The 25366-nt window shown below is 42.4% G+C and overlaps 1 protein-coding gene across 1 annotated transcript; it reads right to left on the minus strand.

The window, feature by feature from the left end:
• Positions 1-2458: 2458 nt before the first annotated feature.
• LOC144261992 (glutathione S-transferase-like) lies at positions 2459-18937 on the minus strand. The gene is made up of 7 exons (XM_077811577.1): positions 18917-18937; positions 14958-15064; positions 13284-13335; positions 12452-12584; positions 11374-11515; positions 9937-10068; positions 2459-2794 (listed from the first exon to the last, which is right to left on the minus strand). Exons 2-7 carry the CDS (start codon positions 15042-15044, stop codon positions 2663-2665), a joined length of 678 nt encoding a protein of 225 aa, XP_077667703.1. The 5' UTR covers positions 15045-15064; positions 18917-18937; the 3' UTR covers positions 2459-2662.
• Between the last annotated feature and the right edge of the window lie 6429 nt (positions 18938-25366).

Here is a 25366-nt window from a genome sequence, read left to right on the forward strand (position 1 = left end):
TCTGGCTTCATTTCCAAGTCTCTCTCGCCCAGCAGTGCAAGGGGGAGGGAGGCTGGCTGTGTTTTGTTCCAAGAGATTTGTTTGTTAACAATAAACAAACAAAAATGAATAAGATGTTTTTCATGCTGCTGGCTTCTGACTCCAGGCCTTGCTTGGTTCTGACTCCAGGCCTTGCTTGGTTTGAGAAACTGAGTGATATTGAGGCTTTGCTCCAAAATGTTAGTCAGACAAATGCAGAGAGAACATGTGCTCTTGGATTCTGAGGAACAGCCAGATCAAACACACTGGTGGCCTAGCTTATGTTCTGTAATTGTCAGGTTATTTCCCAACACAGTTCTGTGTTATGAGAATGTTCTTTGGTCCTGTCTACCCAAGCAAGGCTACCAGCGCCCGGTGTCTTGTGATAATCAAGGAATCAATTTTATAACAGTCTCTACCGTGCGCACACACAGTCAATCTGGGGCTAAAAGCCACCCTTCAGTGTGAGAGACCAACATGGTAACATGGATATATAAACTGTGTGTATGTGTATATATATATGGCAAGGTATACAGAGTCTGGGTTCGGTTCTGGACATTAAAACCAGAATCCTAAACTCATCAGACAGCCCATGCACAGGGTGAAAACCCCACAGTTTACCCCCCATTACTAATCATCATCCTTCTTCCTGTACCAGACACCTCAACTTTTCCACAATCTATGCTGTTTTATCTAGAGCGGATTTTGACATTTTTTCACCTCCCTGCCTCTGTCCCCCTCTCTTATTCCCTGTTAAGCTCTGTGTTGCCACCAGTGTCCCTCAATCTGCCTACCAAGCCTATCTAGGTTTTCATAGTGCATTCATCTGTGTTGATGGATGCTCTGTATGGGATGTGGGCCTGGGTGCTGGTGCAGCAGAAGGAAAGCTAGGAGCTGCAGTAGGGTATAGGAGCTGCAGTAGGGTATTGGAGCTGGACACTTGGGAGCAGATCTTCAACAAATGCTAGAACAAGATGGCCCAATGGCTGTTGCTACAGTAGCCTGTTGCTCCCCAGGCAGAGTTGGGGAGGGGGGAGCTTGTGTATTATTCTTCAGAGGAATGCTCTCTGATAACAGTACCTAGAACCCATTTCCAAATTAAGGTCATGAGCAGCTAAGGGGAATCATATCACTCAGGGGAGTGGACTAATGACCCTCACCCCCACCACTTTACTTTTGCTGTAGTTACAAATGGTAACAGAGGTGGGTTCCTTTAATGATCCAGAGAAACCCCTTCATGATTCAGGAGCATTGCATTGCTCTGTCAGAGAGCTAACAAGGGCACAACTCCTTGCTCAATCTTCAGTCTTCTTCATCAATTCAGGCAGAGGTTTCCAACACAAGCTTTTGACAAACAAACAGTCACGCTGCAATGAGCACCTTACAAATCTGAAACCAGTAAGAGGGATGTGAAATTAGTTGTCACTAGTGATTAGAAACTTTTGGCGGGTATGTGAATTCTGGTTAATACACACTCTCTGCTGCAGAATTCCTTTGATCCTCCTATCTTTATGTTGGAAGCCAACTAGTTTCTAAAATAGGAAATGCCATGCAGGACCACCCTCTATAAATATTAAAATCTGACAATAACTCTCAAATGGTTGTCAATGGGATTTTTATTGCCCTGAACTTGTTCTGCTTCAAATGTAAGGTACTAGTTCTTTACTAAATGACTTTGAAAGAGGATTGGGTATTGCAGATATTCACTGTTTGTATCAAATACATTTATTTATTTATTTGTCTTGCTAATATTTCTGTATTATAGCTTTTTCACATTACTTCATTTTTGAACTGTACAAAGGCATCAATTATTTACTGAACATCAGTGTGAGTCAGTGGAAGAGTTCTACATCTCTGGCAGAATCCCAGCACCTGACACTCAATCAAGCACCTCTTTTCTCAACAGAAACCAGAAACTTAGGGTTAGAACTACTGAACTTCTAACAATAAAAGCACATTAGCTGCTTAAAACATGCATATATGTGTTGCAGCAGCAGACTCAACACTGAAAAGAGGCTCATTTAAAAAAGATAGCATTTGGGACACATCAATAAAGCAATAACTGCAGAGGGACAGGTAGTTAAAAACAACTACTGGCCAGAACCATGACCCCAGACCTGAATACACATCAGGAAGGTTGATTCTGTATCCAAATGTGTCTCATGCCCATTTTGCCAAGGAATACCTGTTCTGTCTATTTTTTTCTGGAATTAGAATGTGCTGTACCTTGCAGTTAGGGTGTTCTAGGACTTTCCTGAACTCCATCGTGCTACCTAAATGGCTTATGAGAACAAGGTAGGCTACCAGAAAGAGGCAGCGTAGGGAGCTCTGATCTGTGTCATCAAAGCCCAGCAGTCATTAAATAAATTGCACTCACACCACAAGAGTAATGAGATGTTTTATTTCATTTTATTCTAGTGGTTTAATATCACCCCTTTTGCTCTGTGCATCCTATAATTCAGTTAACCATTTCATGTGCTCATGCAGTTATTTGGATTTACTGTGGAAATTTTTGCACGCATAATTTCTAGCTTGTGTTAACTGATTTTGTCACTATAATTTTCACACTTTGAATTAACTTCACTTTGCAGTTTTATCAGCTAATACACAACTACAGTAAAACAGCCGCCATGATTTTAAGCCATCATTCATTGCCAATGTTGAAAATGCTCATCACTTTTGGAAGTAATTTTGCATCTAGTGGTGGTTTCTTCTGGCTGCCAGGCTGCAGGAATTTCTTAATTGTGGGGATGTTGCTTATCCTTGCTTTAAAAGCCTGGAATGAGAAACAGTACAACATTTAACAGCAAAGAAATAACAGCAAAAGATACTTGGACCAGACATATGTTAATCATGTTTTTAAAAAGAGATCCTCTGGCCTGACCCTGCAATGAATTGTAAGTGAGCTGTGCAACAAAGCCCCATTGACTACAGGGAGGCTCTGTGCAGGTGCAGGGTACTGTCCACCTGAGACTTACGGTAGGATCATGGCCTCAGAGCTGGTTGAAATTTCCTTAAGAACTTTTTCCACTGAAAATTGGGCTTTTGACAGCAACTACAATTGTCCTGGAAACATTTCATTGTCATCTAATGTTTCTGTGACACTGAGCCAGAAAGGGTTAAGCAACTAGCAGGTTACATGACCCAAATTCAGCCTTTACTAGTCACATACTTTTCTAATATATCTCTAATTAGGGCCATTCCACGGTAGATTGACTAGAGCTTTGAAATGCAAACCTGTATTGTTAGAGAATTAGAGGTAATACTAATTGTATGTGTTTACTTATATCTTGTTAGATGCTAACCATGTAAACAGATGGTTCCTGTCTGTTACTATATTCTATTGATTCAGAGGTCACAAAGGTAATGGAACTTGGATGTAATAATATTGTCTATTGTTCGCTTTGAAGTTTGTAGAAAACTGTCGATGAACTGGTTAATGGATAATTACCTTATGCTGATGAAGGCAACTAGTTACCTGTGCATACATAGAAAATAGGAGGTTTTACTTCAAAGCCACAATGCTTCACCCAAGGAATGCCTGCTGTCAAGAGGCTGCCAGAGAACTATAAAAAGAAATCTATGGCCCTGATCTTGTATCTGAGTTTCTGTTTAAGTATTGTCAGGGGAAATTTGAGTCGTAAGACTGAGGTCTGGATCACCCGGATATTGGACATTGGACTGTAACCTATGGAACTAATCCTGGAAGAACTATTTGCAATGTATGGTAACACCCATGGTTTCATGTTCTCTGCGTATATAAAATCATCCTACTGTAGTTTCCACTGCATGCATCCAGTGAAGTGGGCTGTAGCCCACGAAAGCTTATGCTCAAGTAAATTTGTTAGTCTCTAAGGTGCCACAAGTACTCCTGTTCTTTTTGCAGATACAGACTAACACAGCTGCTACTCTGAAACCTGTCATTATGCAAGGCACTGAATTTAGCCATATGGAGTGGAAATCCATCAACTTCATGAAAAAAATCTTGTACAGATACAGACATCTTCCTTTCCAAATGCAAACAGATGGACATCATATCAAAAGGACTGAAGGTAAAAAAATCCATTACAATCTACATACCACACAGACTATGCTGACATATTGTGCCACACTCTCAAAGAAACTGCGGAACCACCTGATCAACATCTGTCATAAATATAAAGGGAAGGGCAAACACCTTTAAATTCCTCCTGGCCAGAGGAAAAAACCCTTTCACGTGTAAAGGGTTAAGAAGCTAAGACAACCTTGCTGGCACCTGACCAAAAATGACCAATGTGGAGACAAGATACTTTCAAAGCTGGAGGGGCGGGGAGAGAAACAAAGGGTTCTCTGTCTGTGTGTGTGTTGCTTTTGCCGGGACCAGAGCAAGAATGCAGGTCAGAACTCCTGTAAAGGGTTAATAAGCAATCTAGTTAGATATGCATTAGATTCTGTTTTGTTTAAATGGCTGATAAAATAAGCTGTGCTGAATGGAATGTACATTCCTTATTTTTGTGTCTTTTTGTAACTTAAGGTTTTGCCCAGAGGGATTCTCTAGGTTTTGAATCTGATTACCCTGTAATGTATTTACCATCCTGATTTTACAGAGGTGATTCTTTTACTTTTTCTTCAATTAAAATTCTTCTTCTAAGAACCTGATTGCTTTTTCATTGTTCTTAAGATCCAAAGGTTTGGGTCTGTGTTCACCTATGCAAATTGGTGAGGATTTTTATCAAGCCTTCCCCAGGAAAAGGGGTGTAGGGCTTGGGGGAATTTTGGGGGGAAAGACGTTTTCAAGTGGGCTCTTTCCCTGTTATATTTGTTAGATGCTTGGTGGTGGCAGCAATAAAGTCCAGGGACAAAAGGTAAAATAGTTTGTACCTTGGGGAATTTTTAACCTAAGCTGGTAAAAATAAGTGTAGGGGGTTTTTCCATGCAGGTCCCCACATCTGTACCCTAGAGTTCAGAGTGGGGAAGGAACCTTGACAACATCCTATACAGCAAACAGGGAAATATTAAGAATGAGCTCTCAAAACTGGATACTCTCATAAAAAAACCAACCTTCCACACAAACTTCTTCATGGCTGGACTTTACAAAAACTAAACACACACTTTGCTTCTTTACAAAAGAAAAAGGACACTAACCCATCTAAACTACTACATGCCACAAGGGGTCACAACAGTGGTTCCCTTAACCCACTCAGCAATATTGTTAATCTGTCCAGCTATACTCTTAGCCCAGCAGAAGAATCTGTCCTATCTCGGGACCTCTCCTTCTGCTCCTCAATCCCCACGAACATGATACAGTTCTGTGGTGACCTAGAATCCTATTTTCGACATCTCCGTCTTCCAACACACCTCTGAATAGCATACTAACCCACAGAGACCTTCCTACCAACACTACAAGAAGAAGGATTCTGGGTGGACTCCTCCTGAAGGTTGAAACAACAGACTGGACTTCTACATAGAGTGCTTCCGCTGACGTGCATGGGCTGAAGTTGTGGAAAAGCAGCATCACTTGCCCCATAACCTCAGCCATGCAGAACACAGTGCCATCCACAGCCTCAGAAACAACTCTGACATCATAATCAAAAAGGCTGACAAAGGAGGTGCTGTCGTCATCATGAATAGGTCAGAATATGAACAAGAGGCTGCTAGGCAGCTCTTCAACACCACAGTCCATGAGCCATTACCCACTGAGGGTTACCAAAAGAAACTACACCATCTGCTCAAGAAACTCCCTGAAAAAGCACAAGAGCAAATCCGCACAGACACACTCCTAGAACCCCGAGCAGGGGTATTTTATCTGCTACCCAAGATCCATAAACCTAGAAATCCTGGACGCCCTATCATCTCAGGCATTGGCACCCTGACAGCAGGATTGTCTGGCTATGTAGACTCCCTCCTCAGGCCCTATGCTACCAGCACTCCCAGCTATCGTCGAGACACCACTGACTTCCTGAGGAAACTAAAATCCATCGGTGATCTTCCTGATAATACCGTCCTAGCCACTATGGGTGTAGAAGCCCTCCACACCAACATTCCACACAAATATGGACTACAAGCTGTCAGGAACAGTATCCCCAATAATGTCACGGCAAACCTGGTGGCTGAACTTTGTGACTTTGTCCTCACCCATAACTATTTCACATTTGGAGACAATGTATACCTTCAAATCAGCGGCACTGTTATGGGTACCCGCATGGCCCCACAGTATGCCAACATTTTTATGGCTGACTTAGAACAATGCTTCCACAGCTCTCGTCCCCTAATGCCTCTACTCTATTTGCGCTATATTGATGACATCTTCATCATCTGGACCCATGCAAAAGAAGCTCTTGAGGAATTCCACCATGATTTCAACAATTTCCATCCCACCATCAACCTCAGCCTGGTCCAGTCCACACAAGAGATCCACTTCCTGGACACTACAGTACTAATAAACGATGATCACATAAACACCACCCTATACCGGAAACCTACTGACCGCTATTCCTACCTACCTGCCTCCAGCTTTCACCCTGACCACACCACACGATCCATTGTCTACAGCCAAGCTCTACGATACAACCACATTTGCTCCAACCCTTCAGACAGAGACAAACACCTACAAGATCTCTATCAAGCATTCTTACAACTACAATACCCACCTGCGGAAGTGAAGAAACAGATTGATAGAGCCAGAAGAGTTCCCAGAAGTCACCTACTACAGGACAGGCCTAACAAAGAAAATAACAGAATGCCACTAGCCGTCACCTTCAGCCCCCAACTAAAACCCCTCCAACGCATTATCAAGGATCTACAACCTATCCTGAAGGATGACCCAACACTCTCACAAATCTTGGAAGACAGGCCAGTCCTTGCTTACAGACAGCCCCACAACCTGAAGCAAATACTCACTAGCAACCACATACCACACAACAGAACCACTAACCCAGGAACCTATCCTTGCAACAAAGCCCGTTGCCAACTGTGCTCACATATCTATTCAGGGGACACCATCACAGGGCCTAATAACATCAGCCACACTATCAGAGGCTCGTTCACCTGCACATCTACCAATGTGATATATGCCATCATGTGCCAGCAATGCCCCTCTGCCATGGGCATTGGCCAAACCGGACAGTCTCTACGTAAAAGAATAAATGGACACAAATCAGATGTCAAGAATTAGAACATTCAAAAACGAGTCGGAGAACACTTCAATCTCTCTGGTCACTCGATTACAGACCTAAAACTCACAGTTCTTCAACAAAAAAAACTTCAGAAACAGACTCCAATGAGAGACTGCTGAATTGGAATTAATTTGGAAACTGGACACCATTAAATTAGGCTTAAATAAAGACTGGGAGTGGATGTGTCATTATACAAAGTAAAACTATTTCCCCATGTTTATTTTTTCCCCTTACTGTTCCTCACATGTTCTTGTCAACTGTTGGAAATGGCCCATCTTGATCATCACTACAAAAGGTTTTTTGTCCTCTCCTGCTGGTAATAGCTCACCTTAACTGATCATTCTCATTATAGTGTGTATGGTAACACCCATTGTTTCATGTTCTCTGTGTATATAAAATCATCCTACTGTATTTTCCACTGCATTCATCTGATGAAGTGGGCTGTAGCCCACGAAAGCTTATGCTCAAATAAAATTGTTAGTCTCTAAGGTGCCACAAGTATTCCTGTTCTTTTTGCAGATACAGACTAACGCGGTTTGTAGCATTCATGCGGGGTTCATGCACTTGGCAACATTCAGGGCACACCCGGAGCGTTGTGTAGGAGCAGTGCACACACGGCTCCTCTCAAGGGCATGAACCTTGGAATCTCGCCCAGATGACATGAACCGTGGGAAGCCTCCCAGGACTGGGCTGAAGGCCCGAGAGCAAGGAATGCGGTAGATAGATATTGGTAAATAAGAATATTAACAAAGTCAGTGTATTCCTTTTATCTGTTGGAGTATGTAATGCGCAGGAGGAGGGAGAGAAATAAAAGAGAGGGTGGAAAGCTGACAGGCAGACCAGCCCGTCGGCAGACCAGCCTGCTTGTTTGCTTAAAGCTTGTTCTGTCTTGTATTTGGACCGCAACAGCGTGGCTACTCTGAAACATCTCTACTATGAAACTGACCTAAAAACTCTATTCATATCTCTATGTATAATGACCTTTTAACTTAGTGTCTCTTTTTTTAAAAAAAATCTTGGCTTAGTTAATAAGAATTGGCTGTAAGTGTGTATTTGGGTAAGATCTGGAATATTCATTGACCTGGTGAGTAATGCGTCCACTCCTTTGGGATTGGTAGAACTTTATCTATGATGAACAAAATTTTACGTAATCCTTATCATATTTGACTTGGCTGTGTGGGTGGGTGCCCAAGGCTGAGTTGCTTTAAGAGAACTGGGTTTTGGCTTCTGGGTCACCAGTAAGATGTTGTATAAGCTGTTTTGTTGCTGGCTTGGTGAATCAAAGTATTAGAATAAACCACCAGTTTAGGGGATCGTCTGCCCCATTCTTTGCACTTTGCCCTGATTGAGCAGTCTCAGCATGGCCCACCTGGGGCACCAGTCACAGTTTCATTTTGACATTGTGGAGAAAACCGCACTTTTGCCTTCTTATTATAACTTTTCCCCTCAACTCTGGAAAAAGGATGAACAAATGATTCTCTCTTCCCTCCTATCCCAACGTGCACTAACTTTTTCTCCACCATTTTCTAGTACCATTTAAAAAAAAAATTTTTTTTAAAAATGGGATTTTCCCTGACCAAAACTAATTTTGTATAGAAACTTCTCATTGAGCATATTTTCTTTTTTGAAGGAAATTCCTAACAGTTTTGCAAACATTTCCCAACCAGCTCTTGTGGCCCCAGACAGGTAAGGCCCAAAACTTAGATTCTTTTTTTAATAAAACAAAGTTTTACAAACCCTAATATAAATGTTTTAATACATTTTAAAATCTAATTCAATCAATTTTTTTGTTGGCATTTAGACCCATCCTAGACCCAACCAAAATATGGCAACTTTGCATGAGAGAGTGGAGGAAGCAGTTGTTGGAGCTGGCAAAGGAAAGCTGTGGAAGGAAATGCAGTGGAAGTACTAGGAACCTTTAATCTGAGCTGTTCCTAAGCACCATGTTAGCACAGTGTTGGTGCTGGAGGATTGAGAATTCAAGGAAGCACGCAGTAATTTGTAGGCCAGTAGGCACTCCTTGGGATGATCTAGCCCTGCAGGCATCTCAGGCCCATTTAAGGAACTCTCTGAATACTGTTTGGTTTCTTTGAAGGAGAATTACCATATTTCTAGTTATCTATTCTATTCTGATTCTAAGAGAACCAGGTGATGGTTATGATATTGCAATCCACCAAATTCAGATCGGATTGCAAATCTAAATTTTTCTCTATCGTTTGAGCGGATTCTAAACCAAAGTTTCTCTTCTGTCAGTTGAGGGCTTTGGAAGGTAGAGACAAATCCAAACTTCACAGCTTGGACTTAGATCCAATTTTTTCCAGAGCTCACAGAGGTTCAGATCTACTGTTTTAGATCAGGCTCATTTCTCAATGCAAGGCAAAGCACTGATTGGGCTGGATTCTGCTTTTGTTCACACCAATATAAATCAAGAGTGGCTCCACAGATGTTCTTGTACCTAGTCCGGTGTAAAAGTGGTATAACAGAGAGCAGAATCAGGTGCTCTGTATCTTTATCTCAATGCTATTTAAATCAAACCAAATTCATCCCACCTCCGTTGGCTTCGGGGATTAATCTGACCCCATATTCTTATACTACATAACATGATTTGTTCAGTAACAGTTTTTAATTTAGGCAATATCCGAAACACTTGTACATGTTTAAGAGCCAGATCATCAGCTTGTGTAAAGCAACATAGCTCCATTGACTTCAATGAGGATCTGTCCCTACACATTTCATTGCCTGTTAGAGATATTAATTCTTTTACCTGTAAGACAGGGAATTTGGAGAGTATATCAGGCTTACACTCTTCTGCCATTAGAATGGTTTCAAGCAGCTGTACATCTGCCCTGCTGAATCGGTTGCCAACAAGAAAATCCTGTCCATGGTCTTTCAAAGCCTACAGGACAGGAGACAATGAATTTATGCATATAAATGAGACATTCTGTGCTCTGGATAAATACATAAAGTTAAGCCTAATCTGACATTTCGAAATCACATCTAGGTCTGTGTAAGAGTTACCCTTGAAAGGAAGCAATACAAAATACAGCATTGTTTGAACAATTAGAAAACTCAATTTCACCATTGTGGTAGGCCTTATTCAAACTAATACAGCTGTGGGTGTGACAGGAGGGTATGGTCTCTGATAGTAGGAGTTTTTTTTAAATCTGTAGCTCTTATGATCACAGCTGAAATAGGCTGGGCAAGGGGATTTACTAGTCTCTTTCTATGGTCCTCCTCAATGCAAGAGTGATCAGGCTCAGAAACCATTTGAAATAAGTGACTTTAAGCAATTCCAGCTAATAGTTTTGCTGACAGTGCAGACAAAGCATAATCCTTAAAAAAAAAAACCCCACAAACATTTTATAGACCAGGTGGGAAGACACATTCTTTTAACAGTTAATAATACTGTATAGCGTGCCATAGGTGTGCACAGGTGCCAACTGAATATTGATCTTAAAATGTTTGCACAAGGCAGTTTCCAAACACTATCAGTGGTGCGGTGCAGACAAGGCACATCTGATGGAGCCTCCTGAGACTCCGTGCAACACGATAGTTATTCCAAATAGCTATAGGGGGTTCACAAGAAACTTAGAGAATCCCAAGCCACTACGACTTTCTCAGTTCAGTGAACAGTAGAATATATTGGACACCTTCACCTATTCCTGCACATTTCGCACCCTTCTCTCCTTTCTCCCCAGTAAGGGGTGAATTTGGTGTTGGAAGCTTTACATAGTTATCCAATGCCAGGTCTGTTCTTGAAGCCCAACTAGCACTTGGCTCCCCACACTGGGTGTGCTACAAGCAGAACTGTAATGTACTTTATATAGCACGTACATTGTACAGACAGCACCATGTGCCAAGAATACTTCAGGAAGACACCTAGCACAGAAGAGATGCTGATGCTACCTTGGCATCTAACAAAGTCTCTCTTAAAGGGGTTTACTAAAAGATGTCACTGGAAATTTGGAGTACAAAAATTATCCTGGCTCTTGTGCAGCTTTGCCATTATGAGGCTAAGAAAATCCCATCAAGCAAGCTCATAAATTTATACTTGCCTTAACTAGTTCTTCCATGGGCACTCCAAATATATCTGTTCTCATACAATACAGGCTGAATGTGTATTTACTAGCATAGATCCAGGAAATATTATCAAGTGACCAATACTTCAATGGGTGTAAATTGTTGCCTTGCTGTCACATACCTTTTCATATACAGGGAAGTACCTGGTTGTGGCCTTCTCAATGATTGAGGCAAGATGCTTTGCCTTTGCCTCCGGTGGCTGGAGAGGATGATGCATAATAATTTCATTCAGGTCCATTGTTGCTTCCACATACATATCAATCCTGAAAGGCAAAGTGTGTTCACATTGGTTTGAACAACTAGTATTCATATAGATTCCAGCAGTGAAATAACTCCAGGGTCAGGAGGCTTACCACTGACCAATTTGTATTTGCTGTTTAAAAAAAAAAAACACACACACACACAAAAACAAAAAACACCAATAGATATAAGACATCACCTCCTTTTTCAGAGATGGTTGGAATCATCTATATTAAAGACAGGGCAAATATTTTCATACTTAGCTTCTAAAAGTTAAGCATAGCTATCTAAATCACCCAAATCTTTATTTAGGCACCTAAGTGAAATCAGTGAGAGGGCAAGATCTAATATTAATGACACACAATGTTTCCCGTTAAGAATTAAGTTGGGACATCACTTTAGCTATAAGTGATATTTGTATCCATAGCCACTAGACCATTATACAACAATACAATTTATTTGCCCTTGCTAATAATCAGAGGAGTTTGGGGACACATAGGGAGAGTTCTCCGTCTGCACGAGCATCTTTCCCCTAAATATGCAGTTCATGGGGACAAAGGGCAGGAATTTCCTTGGCTCTTAGCTTGCAAGAACTGTGTGCTGCTTGCACCTGTGGGAGACAAGACCAACACTCTTCCTGGAAATGGAGAGTGATATTAGGAGAAATTCTGAACCTCTGCAGCTACAGTACATTTGTTATCTGACTGGCTGGGTTTTGAAAACTGCAATGACCTCTGATGAGCTAATCAAGATGAACTCACATGTACTTTTCTGTATCTCTCTAATCTAATCTAGTTATTTAACATTGTTCCAGACCTTAGTATTGTTGACCTTGGCTGGAGGTAAACAGAAATGTGCTGGCTCATCATATAATTTATCAGGATTTTTTCCCCCTTGTACTGCACATAGAATAATTATTTTTTTATTGCTATCAGAAAAAGGTAGTGCTGTTACCGTACAGTGCTCTCTCCTTCAGGTCCTTCCCGTAGAGACTGTGTTTCCCTGCTATGTAGTTGAGAATGGCTCTGGTCTGCACCATCTTCATTCCATCAATTTCCACCATGGGCACTTGTTGAAACAGCAGATATCCATCTTTTAAAAGAAAGGTGAGACGTATGACTCAAATAAATTACAGTCTCTCTCCCCAAACTATTATCATTGTCGTGGAGTTGAGAAAACCTCTAACTTGCTATTTTCTTTTTAAGTTGAGGGTCTTTTATCTTATACTGTGAAGTGAAAGAAGTTTACAGTAAAATGTGAATGCTATTTCTTGTGGAAAAGGGTAAACATTCTAATAGCTTGGATTATAACAATAAACTTCTTAGAATTGCTGCAAATCCAATAATGTCTCCAAAATAAAACCTTTAACAGTGATTCAAAGGGACAAACGGTGCATTGTGTAGTTTACTCAGGTAAAGTTCCCATTGAGGTCAATAGGGGAAGACTGAAGGATTTGGCCCCTAAGAAAACTTTTATCATGCTCCATATGAACTTTCCAAAATAATAACTTTTTATACAATGTCTTTAATCTGACCATCTCAAAACACTGTACCAAGCAAACTATAGAGTAACATATGTTACTCTTATAAAACTGGTTTAATAGAGCGGAGGTTGGTGTCCAATATTTGAATGAAACAAAATGTCTGCAAACAAAACTTACTGCAATGTCAATTATGATTCACCATGTTCATGAACCAGTCCAGATTTTTCTTTTTAAAAGACAATTACATTTTCAAGAATTTCACATTAGGATCCACAAACAGTTCTAATAAAAAAAAAAAAACCACTCACCCTGCTGTAACTTTAAAAGATCTTCCCTCGTTTCACAGAATTGTTCTTCAAACTGGAAAACAAATGGGTAAAAAAAGAGAGAAAAAGAGTCTCATTGTTACTGCATGTGTTAGGTTAGGAATCACTTGAGAAAATAATGATTAATAGAGTATTTGCTTTTAGAATTTTTCACGTAAAAAGCAGCTGAAGACTTTAAAATATTCTGTATTTAGATAAAATCCTGCCTCTGTCCCGTTCTCCCTTTACGCTTAATTAAAATTTTGTATAGGAGCCTGTCTTAGATTGTGACTATCCCTTCCCAGGTGTGCAAAGTGAACAGAGAGCAAAACAAACTCTCTTCTGTGCAAGAGGCAGCCACAGTGTTCTTGCACTCATGACAGGCAATGACTGGGGTGTCTAAGCTCCCCGTGGTGAGCTGAAAGCAGAGCCAAGCATGCGGGAGGAGGGAGAGCACACACAATAGCTGTTGGGCTATTCTGTGACTTTTTTGCCACAACACATGGCAAGGGAAGAGAAAGGGTTGTGCAGCAGCAAGAATCCCCAGAGGCTTCCTGGCTGACTGCCAACTGGCATGTCAGAGCAGCCCTGCGGCATGTCTTCCAGAGGTAACATGGAAAGCAATTAGTTTCACAAGATACTTACTAATATTAGTATTGTGTCGGGCATAGAGGCCCCAGCCCCACAATGATAGGCATATGGTCTCCATCTTGGCCAATATCAGGCACTGAAATGGGGACTTTCAGAATTGGAAGCATGCATCTCTATAGCTTGAGGTAAAGGGTCAGGCTCTACAGGTGAAGCTGTGAAAGCTGTGAAAAGACGCATGTCCTCTGTGGACTGGGAACAGAGGGGGACATATAAAACGCTGACTACAATGGTCGTCAGTAAGTATAGAACCTGGGCCCTACTATTTGACCTAATGGAGCAGCTCCATTAACTGTAATTATGTCTCATTGTCACCAGGGAAAGCAAGTAAAGGGAGACATGATCACACATCTAGTCATAAGTTTACGTGCTGGCTGTATAGTCACTTGTATACTTCCAGTTCTGGGCACTGCATTTTGGGAAAGATGTGGACAAATTGGAGAAAGTCCAGAGAAGAGCAACAAAAATTATTAAAGGTCTAGAAAACATGACCTATGAGAGAAGATTGAAAAAACTGGGTTTGTTTAGTCTGGAAAAGAGAAGACTGAGAGGGGACATGAATCTGATGATCATTTTCAAGTACATAAAAGGTTGTTACAAAGAGGAGGGAGAAAAAATTGTTCTTCTTAACCTCTGAGGATAGGACAAGGAGCAATGGGCTTAAATTGCAGCAAGGGAGGTTTAGGTTGGACATTAGGAAAAAGTTCCTATTAGGGTATTTAAGCACTGGAATAAATTGCCTAGGGAGGTTGTGGAATCTCCATCATTGGAGATTTTTAAGACTAGGTTAAACAAACAAACACCTGTCAGGAATGGTGTAGATAATACTTAGTCCTGCCATGAGTGCAGGGGACTGGATTAGATGACCTCTTGAGGTTCCTTCCAGTCCTATGATTCTATGGGCAATGAGTTCTGAACTAATGACTTAAAATGGTCACATTTGTAATATGGAACAGTCATTTCCACCAAATTATGCATTGCCAACTTGGTTTCTTTAACTTGGTTTCTTTCTATAAAATAGAAACGAACCTCAACTCCAGCTGCTGCCAACAGCCATCGAATCGTTTCCATTCGGCCTCTTCCATTGAAATAGTACAGTTTAGGTTTCCCAGCCATGCTTCCAAGTGTCTGGCTTCCTGTTAAATTAAATAAAGGAAAAGATTTCAAAGAATCAACACAAGAGAGATCAGTGTCTGTGACTCAGGAAGTCAGCACTGCATTCTCAAGTCTCCCTGCTCATTGTATTTAATATATCTGCATTTCCCAAGCACCTGTCACTAGGGCTCCTACCTGCTGCAATTATATAAATAAAATATAATAATAATGCTGGCTATAAAACAAACAAACAAAACACTGAGGACCAGGCAGGAGCAGTAGCTTTTCTCAGAATGCTGGAATTCTTCTCTCTCAATGCTGGACCAAAAGGCTCAGAAAGGCACTCACTGATGGAGGGATTTGTAGCTAAATGCTAGAACCACAGGCTTAGAAAAGCACCTGGTAATATTGTGGGGAGGGGGTTGCATTACCATAGATGCTGAAATAAAGGCCTATAATATCTCAGGTTAGGGAACCCTTCCTTCTTTTTTCTGTTCCCTTCTCTCTTTCCCTGTGTTGGTTGTCGCCTCCACCCACCCCAAAGGGAAGCTGGCTGGCTAGCTCCCTGCCCTATTGCTGCTCCTGTTGTCTCATGGAGAGAAACTCATTTAAATGGACTGAAATGCCATGAGATCAACTGCTTTTTGTGAGATTTTTGCCATTTGGGACCAATATCAGGAACGTAGCCTTGTAAGATTTTGTCCAATCCCAAATCAGAAGTGGGTAAGAGCTCTATGAGGACCACTGGATTCAGTTTTATTCATTCCCTAACAGCTCTGAAGAGTTCTGCTAAAAGATCCTAATCATACAAAACACCTGTGCAATGAGCTGAATGTCAACACTGTTGTTTTAAAGTCAACAAAAGGAAGTGACTAAAACTGAAGTTCAGATTAAGCAATGAAACATGAAATATTTGTCCCAGGAGACTAGACTAAAGAGCAAACTGAATAAGTTACGCAATGGGATTAGAAGCTGTTGCAATGCTGGACTCTGGGAAGGAACCTATATGTTCTTTTTGCAAACTAGAATATCCACCAGCAGAAAGGATTTACTATAGGTTGAGGGGAAAGAAAGGTGATTCCAAAGAGTATAAATATAAACATTAATGGCCTGACGATCAGAGAAGCTGCTCTGAAAGTGCCATAGTGGAACTTGCTTGACCTTCAATCTTCTTTTAGCTCCTAATCTCAAAGGACAATTTACTGTGTCATTACTCAGTTAGTGGGAGTTGTTTTGCTGCTCAGCGCCTTTGATAATCTGACCTTTATTTTAAAAAACAGATGAAATGTTATCCATGGTATTTGAAAGCCTCACTTTTTTATGAATTTGCCACCTATGGTGATAGTTATCTGTAAGTCATTCAAACAGCTGCTCTCAAACTGCAGTCTGTGGTTACAGGATGCTAACTCTCCTTGTTTCCACCTGCTAATCCAGGTGATAACATTAAATACGCATGAAATACCTTTCTAGTATAACTTTTTCATGCAAGCAATTGCTGTCCTTGCACCTGGAATGTTATGCAATTACAAATGGGAAGGGTGTGTATGTGTGCATGCAACACACCCCGGTAAAATATGGTGCACACTGAAAAGTTTGAGAACCCTTGCATTAAAACAACTAAAATGTAACTCTGTGACTATTTTAAAGCCCAATTTATTTCAGTACTAATTAGTAGAGTGCTTTATGACTGAGAAACTCTCAAAATACTGTACAGATGACACCAAATATCATTATGACTCTTTTACGTAGAGGGGAACTGAGGTATGTATGGACCTTGCCAAAGACCACCCAGCAAATCAATGGCATAGGCATATAAGAATGGCCATAATGGATCTGACCAATGGTCCATCTAACCTTGTATCCTATCTTCCAACAGTGGTCAATACCAGGTGCTTCAGAGGGAAAGGAACAGAACAGGCAATCAGGGAGTGATCCATCCCCTGTTACCCAGTCCTAGCTTCTGGCAAGCAGAGGCTAGGGACACCCAGAGCATGGGGTTGCATCCCTAACCATCTTGGCTAATACTCACTGATGGACTGATCCTCCATGAATTTATCTTAAAAAAAAATATATATATATATATATATATATAAAAAACAACAGTCTCCTGATTCCTAATCCAGGGTCCAACCACTGGACCACATTATCTCCCAGTAAGTGCCATTTAAAAATAGAACATGCATGTAACAGCATGCTAGTGCATATTAGTATAATTAGTTATGTCTAGTGCTTATTAAGTTATTATGATATTTTTCATCACTTCTATTGGTAACGCATTTCTGTAAATACTTATGAAATGTAAAACTCTTACATATAACAAAAATCAGAACAGTGGGACCGATCCTCAGCCAGTGAAGTCAAGGGAATGATAATGATTTGTACCAACTAAGGGTTTGACCCTGTGTTTTCATTAAGTGTAGTAGTGAGGAGGAAATTAAAATACTATAAATAGAACACTGTTTCTTCAGCATTTTCTCTAATAATTTTGCCTTCACCTCAAGATGTCTCAGATACTTGCAGCATGTTATATAAACATAGTGTTCTTTAGCATGTTGCCACACCTCAGAGAATGACCAGAATAAATTTGCAGAAAAAGTCCCCCACAAAATGCTTTATTCTAACCAGAAAGCTGTGGTGTGTGCTGTATACTTTGGTAAACCTTCAGCTATTCACCAAGCTAGACTTTTTCCTGTTTTATAACTAAAGGAACTTCAGACAGTAAAGACTCAGAAGATACCCTCCTTAGACACATTTTCTCTAGTAGCCATTTTGTTGTAGTTGCAGAAAAGAAAGTCTAAAGCAAAATGGTATTGTCCTACTTCTGCATTAAATTAAAAGATCTGTTTCACAAGTCCCAGCTGCCTCCTGTGTCCACACGAAGGTATTATGGTATTTGTTATGGAGGAGTTCAGCTCTTTTTTATTTGATCATTTTAGATTATCTCCTTACCTCCTCTGCTCTGTCAGCCAGCTTGTACAGCAGCAAGGAGAGTCCAGTGAAAAAACTTTTCTTCATTCCAAGTTTGCATTCCTGTTATTGCTGCCTCTCCCCCTTGCTCCTTCCCCTCCCTCAGCTTGTGCTCCCAAACTGTATCCATGCTAGCTTCTCTTTTCAGAAAAATGTCCAGCACCGAAGAAGTAATCAATTTAATTTGCAGCAAAGGAAATGTAGACATTTTTTCCTAATATCTGAGGATAATTAAGAGCTGGAACAGGGAGGTTGAGGAATCCCTGGCCTTGGAGGTTTTTAAGAACAGGTTAGACAAACACCTGTCAGGGATGGCCTAGGCATTCTTAATCCTGCCTCATGGCAGGGTGGAGGATGGACTAGACGAGCTCTTGAGGTCCCTTCTAGCCCTATGTTTCTATCATGGCTAACACCAGTTCAGGCTCCACCAGCAGGAGCAACAGTGTGAGCGCTAGTGTAGATAGAGCTATAGGTAATCACCAGCGTTTTTAGCACTGTGTCATCTCACTCTGCTGAGAGCAGGTCTACCTGATTCGATGGAAAAAAATGCTGGCAGCACCTACTCTATGCTAGCTCTCCCATAATAGTTAATGCCATGGCAACAATGGAGCTGAAATGGTGTTAGGAACAAATGCCCAGTGTTCACTTTGCCTTCAGAAATGCCATGTCTTGATCCTCCCTGAAATCATTATTTTTTTCCTTTCTCCTCTTAACCCTTCTGACCTCTGGATTCCCCTTTTCTCCCTGTGCTACAGCAAGCAGTTAAACAGCACCCAAACTACTTTAATGCACATCAGCCTTATCGTATGGAAAGTTAGCACAACAATTCTATTAATATTTAATCCATTAGACCCATTCACTGAAGTTACTTTCAAACAGTTTGGTCAACTCTCTGTACATTTACATTTCTAAAACTCAGTACTAACCTCTGTGACTCCTGATCCAAGCCAAACTCTTCTTGAATAAGAAATAGTGCCTTTGAGTTGTAAGGTTTTGTAGCTCCACCTACTGGGAGGTACATCCAAGTTTGTCCAATAGGTAAAGGAAATGCCCACTGTTAAACAAATTAAATCAGTTGGCTCTGGCTGCTTTCTGACTTGCCACCTGCATCAAAAACTTCCTAATACACACTTGGCTAATCCACAACCCTAAAAGTCCGAAAAAAAATTCATGATGGATTGGGACAGCTATTTGTACCCGCATGGCCCCACAGTATGCCAACATTTTTATGGCTGATTTAGAACAACGCTTCCTCAGCTCTCGTCCCCTAAAGCCCCTACTCTACTTGCGCTATATTGATGACATCTTCATCATCTGGACCCATGGAAAAGAAGCCCTTGAGGAATTCCACCATGATTTCAACAATTTCCATCCCACCACCAACCTCAGCCTGGTCCAGTCCACACAAGAGATACACTTCCTGGACACTACAGTGCTAATAAACAATGGTCACATAAACACCACCCTATACCGGAAACCTACTGACCGCTATTCCTACCTGCATGCCTCCAGCTTTCACCCTGACCACACCACACGATCCATCATCTACAGCCAAGCTCTGCGATACAACCGCATTTGCTCCAACCCCTCAGACAGAGACAAACACCTACAAGATCTCTGTCAAGCTTTCTTACAACTACAATACCCACCTGCGGAAGTAAAGAAACAGATTGATAGAGCCAGAAGAGTTCCCAGAAGTTACCTACTACAGGACAGGCCTAACAAAGAAAATAACAGAACGCCACTAGCCGTCACCTTCAGCCCCCAACTAAAACCCCTCCAACGCATTATTAAGGATCTACAACCTATCCTAAAGGATGACCCAACACTCTCACAAATCTTGGGAGACAGGCCAGTCCTTGCCTACAGACAGCCCCGCAACCTGAAGCAAATACTCACCAACAACCACATACCACACAACAGAACCACTAACCCAGGAACTTATCCTTGCAACAAAGCCCGTTGCCAATTGTGCCCACATATCTATTCAGGGGACACCATCACAGGGCCTAATAACATCAGCCACACTATCAGAGGCTCGTTCACCTGCACATCCACCAATGTGATTTATGCCATCATGTGCCAGCAATGCCCCTCTGCCATGTACATTGGTCAAACTGGACAGTCTCTACGTAAAAGAATAAATGGACACAAATCAGATGTCAAGAATTATAACATTCATAAACCAGTCGGAGAACACTTCAATCTCTCTGGTCACGCAATCACAGACATGAAGGTCGCTATCTTAAAACAAAAAAACTTCAAATCCAGACTCCAGCGAGAAACTGCTGAATTGGAATTCATTTGCAAATTGGATACTATTAATTTAGGCTTAAATAGAGACTGGGAGTGGCTAAGTCATTATGCAAGGTAGCCTATTTCCTCTTGTTTTCCCCCCCCCCCCGATGTTCTGGTTTAACTTGGATTTAAACTTGGAGAGTGGCCAGTTTGGATGAGCTATTACCAGCAGGAGAGTGAGTTTGTGTGTGTATGGGGGTGGGTTTTTGGAGGGGGGTGAGGGAGTGAGAGAACCTGGATTTGTGCAGGAAATGGCCTAACTTCATTATCATGCACATTGTGTAAAGAGTTGTCACTTTGGATGGGCTATTACCAGCAGGAGAGTGAATTTGTGTGGGGGGGTGGAGGGTGAGAAAACCTGGATTTGTGCTGGAAATGGCTTTTAGATAAGCTATTACCAGCAGGACAGTGGGGTGGGAGGAGGTATTGTTTCATATTCTCTGTGTATATATATAGAGTCTGCTGCAGTTTCCACGGTATGCATCTGATGAAGTGAGCTGTAGCTCACGAAAGCTCATGCTCAAATAAATTCGTTAGTCTCTAAGGTGCCACAAGTACTCCTTTTCTTTTTGCGAATACAGACTAACACGGCTGTTACTCTGAAACCTGTCTATTTGTGGAAAGCATCATTCATCGTGTTTTCAGTATTACCCTTTCTGAGCGGGAGGCAGCATTTCCCGTCTAGTGGTTAGGGCCCACGGTGACAGCTACACTCAATGGTTAGTCTCTGGCAGCAACCCCAGCTAGTGGGCACAGTTCTTGGGTGGGCTAGGAGAACTTCAGTCCTGCCACGCCACCGGGTTCTGACTCAGGGCTCTGGGAGGCTGGTTCGGCTTCGCTCACTCTGCAGTGCCTTGCGTCAGCATCAAGTCAACTCCCTTCCTTTGCATCCCAACCAGCTGCTGGCCATCCCTGGGGAGTGCTGCCTTCTGGGCTCCCTGCCATGGTCCCAGTCTGAGGGCTGTGGCTCCCCCCATTCCCTGGCTTGTTGCAGGATCCAGCCATGTCTCCCCTGAGCCTCCTGAGCACATCTTTCTCCTTGGCCTGCCAGCGCCTACTGAGCTGTCTGGCTGCCTTTTAAACACTGCCTCCGTCCCAAGCATGCTTGGCATAGGCGGAGGGCAGGGCCTCCTGAACCCACAGTTGCTCCTTAATCCCCTTCTGTCCAGTGAGTGATTTATACACTCCATCACACAGTCTCCTTCTTCAGAACCAGGGCTGGAAAGCGGTTCTATGTTTCTTGCAACCCCGTCTCTCAAGGAAAAAAATCTGCATTTTTGTGATCCTTCCCTAGCAAGTGAAGGATTTCAGAGCTAAACAGCTGCAGGGAGAGGTACCACCACATAATCCCGGGGTTGGTGTTCTTTCATGGTGTTCAGCCTCTGTAGCAGCAGATAGTCACTAGCTGAAAGGCATTCCTGCACAAGTAGTACTTTAAAGCATCCACTGCCCATTTCACTGCTAGGGCCCACTTCTCAGGGAGCAAGTAGGCAGTTTCTTGCAGAAACAACTTCTTCTCCATTGATGTCTAGGGATAGCATCTCACCCAGGCTCACCTTGGAGGCGTGTGTTTGGATTGTAAACTTCTTGTTGAAGTTGGGATGGGCAAGCGACCGTGGGAAATCTGCTGTAAATTTGCTACTGACAAACAAAGGATCCCTCCGCAGGTAAATATTGACCTCCCATTAATCAACTGTATGGCTCAACTATGCAAACACTACACAATGGGAACTGATTGATCACTGTGACTTGGGGATTGCTTTATCTCTGTGACTCAGCAAAACCCACATGCCTGGGCTAGTGTCTGCCAGGCACATGGGCCAAGGGTATTGCAGCACTCTGTGCCTCAAAGCAGCAACCTGGAACTCCCATATTCACCACTGTCATATAATTATGATATGTTTTACACCAAGTATGCCTTGTGAGGTATCATTTTAAAAGTCTTCATCTGTTGAACATTAATATCCTGTTGAATCGTATGTGCTATCATTGTATGTGAAGTGATGAAGTTTTGCTCTGTGTGTGTTAGTGAAATATGTTGAGAGGTTGGGAACACTCACAACCAGCCTTTCATGTACAACAGTGAAGGATCCAGACATGGCGATGGCTCATTAAAGGGAATCCACACTCCCAAGGGCCATCCCAGGAACTATATACAATGGAGACTTCTCAGAGATAGCACATAGATAATGAAGAATGCTTGAGCAATGGAGAAGGACCCCTATGTCACAAACAAAGGTTCTTTCCCGCATGATGGAAGAAACTATAAAAGAGAGGAAGTGACATTATCACTTGGCCTCATTCTCCCCACAACTCCACACCTGGAAATACGTCTGGAGGACAAAGATTGAAAGGGGGAAGGTGGTCCTGGGCTGGAGGAGAATTCCAGCCTGTGTATTGAAGCTCTGTAGCCGGCTTGTACTATATATCAAGGGAACATTCTGCTTGATTCAAATCCTGTTTAGTTTACAGAACTTAGATTGTGCGCTTATTTTTATTTGCTTTGGTAACCATCTCTGTCCGTCATGCCTACCACTTATAATCACTTAAAATCCATCTTTCTGTAGTTAATAAACCTGTTTTATGTTTTACCTAAAACAGTGTATTTTGCTTGAAGTGCTTGGGAAACCTCAGCTCAGGAACAAAAAGTGGTGCCTGTCCTCTCCATATTGAGGGGGGGCTGACTGGGTTATAAATGTATATTGGTCAGGCTTCTGACCAGGGGAGGACGGTACAACTCAGGGGAGCTGGGGGGAATTGGCTGAAGCCTCTCTATTGTTAGTTCATAAGTGGCTGGGAGAAGCATTCATATAACGCAGCTAGGTGCTTCCCTGCCTGTGAATGTCTGTATAAAAGCAGTGCCTACCAGAGGTTTGCAGCTTGTCACAGCAACACCGTGTGGAAGGAAGCCCAGGTTGGTGGGACAGAGGGCTCAGTGGTCCCATAGTTCAGGTTGTACCCTGGAGACCACGTCACAGAGAGGTCTGTGTCAAAGTATGAATTCCATTTTTTGTGTGTGTGAATGCCATTTGTGATTGTACCCTTCATTGTAGATTATAGCATCCATTATGTAGCAGAGGCTTGACACCTAGTGGGTTGATTATGGGTGTATCTACATGGGGGTTTAATCCAAAACTTTTTGTCAGGCATCAGGTAACTCGCAGTCTGTGAATCACACCAAGAGCATGCACATGGAATGCTTGTTCCATTTTCAGTTCACATTGTGTGAACATATGGCAGCTGTTTGCTGAAAACTGAGGATACAGCATTTTCTAGGGGATATCTTGCTGAGTAGCGTCCATCCTGGGATTGTTTTTGCGGTAACTAGTGGGAAACCAGGCAGGTTCAATTATTTAAAAAAAATTCCACAGTCTCCATCCCATACGTCCTTTCTGGGCTGGTTCATGCCATTTTTGAATTGCCATTGGCCAGCATGGACTCAACAATGTTCCATGCTGCTATGGGGAAAAATGTGAATACACACAGGCTGCTTCGGCTGTATTACAGCTCTCAGAGCCTGAAAAATTCTGCATTAGACTTTTCCCATCACACTATCGAGCAGATAATGCAGGAGCAAGAGAATATTCTATGGCAACAGCAACTCCTCTGGCAGCAGGAGGATATTTTGCAGCAATGGCAGCAGGATAGGATGGAAGAACAGTAGGATACTGAGCTGTTGGAGCAAGAGGACTGGTTTCTGAATCACCTAAAACAGCATTCAGCACCATTTCTGGGCCCCAGAAACCCAGTGTGGGTTTGTGGGAGAGGATCGCTCTGCAGACCTGGGCAACCAGTAGCATCAAGAGAACTTCAGAATGGGGAGGGCTACCTTTTTTGAAATCTGTGCAGAACCAGAGTTTCAGCAACAGCGTACCAACATGCAGTGCCCCTGCCTCATACCTGTGGAGAAACAGGTCACCATTAATATCTGGAAACAGGCTACTCCAGAATGTTACCAGTCTGTAGTAAACCAATTTGGCATGGGGAGATCAAGTGTTGGGGCCATTCTCATGCAGGTCTGCTATGCTATTGATAAGGTGTGGTCATAAAACTAGGTAATGCTCAGGAGATCACTGATGGCTTTGCATGCATGGGATTCCCAAACTGTATTGGAGCAACTGATGGAACCCATGTATCTATCATTTGCTTGACACCCCATCCCTGGCCAAGGTGTAGAATTGATAAACAGAAAGGCTTGGTGGACCACCGCAGCAGGCTCACAGCACTTTAATGCAGGGTGGTCTTGGAAAGTCCATGATGCTAGGATCAGTTATTCTGGAAGACCTGGTTTATCCCTCGATACCCTGGCTAATGAAGCCATACACAGGCTGTTTGGACAGAAGGAAGGAACATTTTAACTATCACCTGAATAGTTGCAGAATGGTAGTCAGGGATTAATTTGGACTTTTGAAACTGAGCTCAAAGTACAACAGTAAGAAAAATGTCAAATAGAATGAGTGCAGGGGGGTGGTGCATAAAGTTAAAGATAAAAAAAGCCTCACATCTGATTCTTCTTGTCCACATAGGTTCTGGGGTTGAGTTCCTTGGCTCAAAATTCTCAGGGACTTTGCAGGGCTCAAAAGAGTTGAACAACCACGTGCTAGTGCTCTCAATGCTGAGAAGCTGGATCTGAGAGGTCAATGGGAGCCACTAGGAGCACTGCTGTGGGAATGTGGAGTTTAGAAGTTGCTGCAGGTCCCAGTAGGCAGCATTATCTAGGGGCTGAAGGGCATGTCTGGGTCCCAAATTATGGGGCTGCAGGGCCTGCTGGCCTAGAAAAACATGTTTTATAGAAGGGATTCTGGCTCAGGCTAGCATCCATGACTTGCCTCTGCAACTCTCTGTCTTTTTCCATGCTCTCCCTCAGCATGGTGATGCTGTCCTTGGCCACTGCCACAATCTCCTGGGACAGCTGCATTCCTTTCTCCCTCTGGATCCTTATGGCCTCCACCTCTCAGCCAGCCTGGTTTCCCCTGTGACTCTGCCATGAGTTCTGCAAATGACTCATCCCAAGTTTTTCTTTTTGGTCTCCTCAGGTTGATCAGCCTCTCAGCAGTATGTAGAGGCCCTGTCCTTAA

This window comes from Eretmochelys imbricata, chromosome 3 (assembly GCF_965152235.1).
Source record: "Eretmochelys imbricata isolate rEreImb1 chromosome 3, rEreImb1.hap1, whole genome shotgun sequence".
In the NCBI taxonomy this organism is placed as follows: Eukaryota; Metazoa; Chordata; order Testudines; family Cheloniidae; genus Eretmochelys; species Eretmochelys imbricata.

Coding starts and splice junctions, on each gene's coding strand:
- LOC144261992 (XM_077811577.1), bottom strand. CDS start 15,044: ATGGCTGGGAAACCTAAACTGTACTATTTCAATGGAAGAGGCCGAATG. Junction 12,585..13,283: donor TCTTTTAAAGTTACAGCAGG/GTGAGTGGTTTT, acceptor TTCTTTTAAAAG/ATGGATATCTGCTGTTTCAA. Junction 2,795..9,936: donor CCAAATTCCCTGTCTTACAG/GTAAAAGAATTA, acceptor TTCTCATTCCAG/GCTTTTAAAGCAAGGATAAG.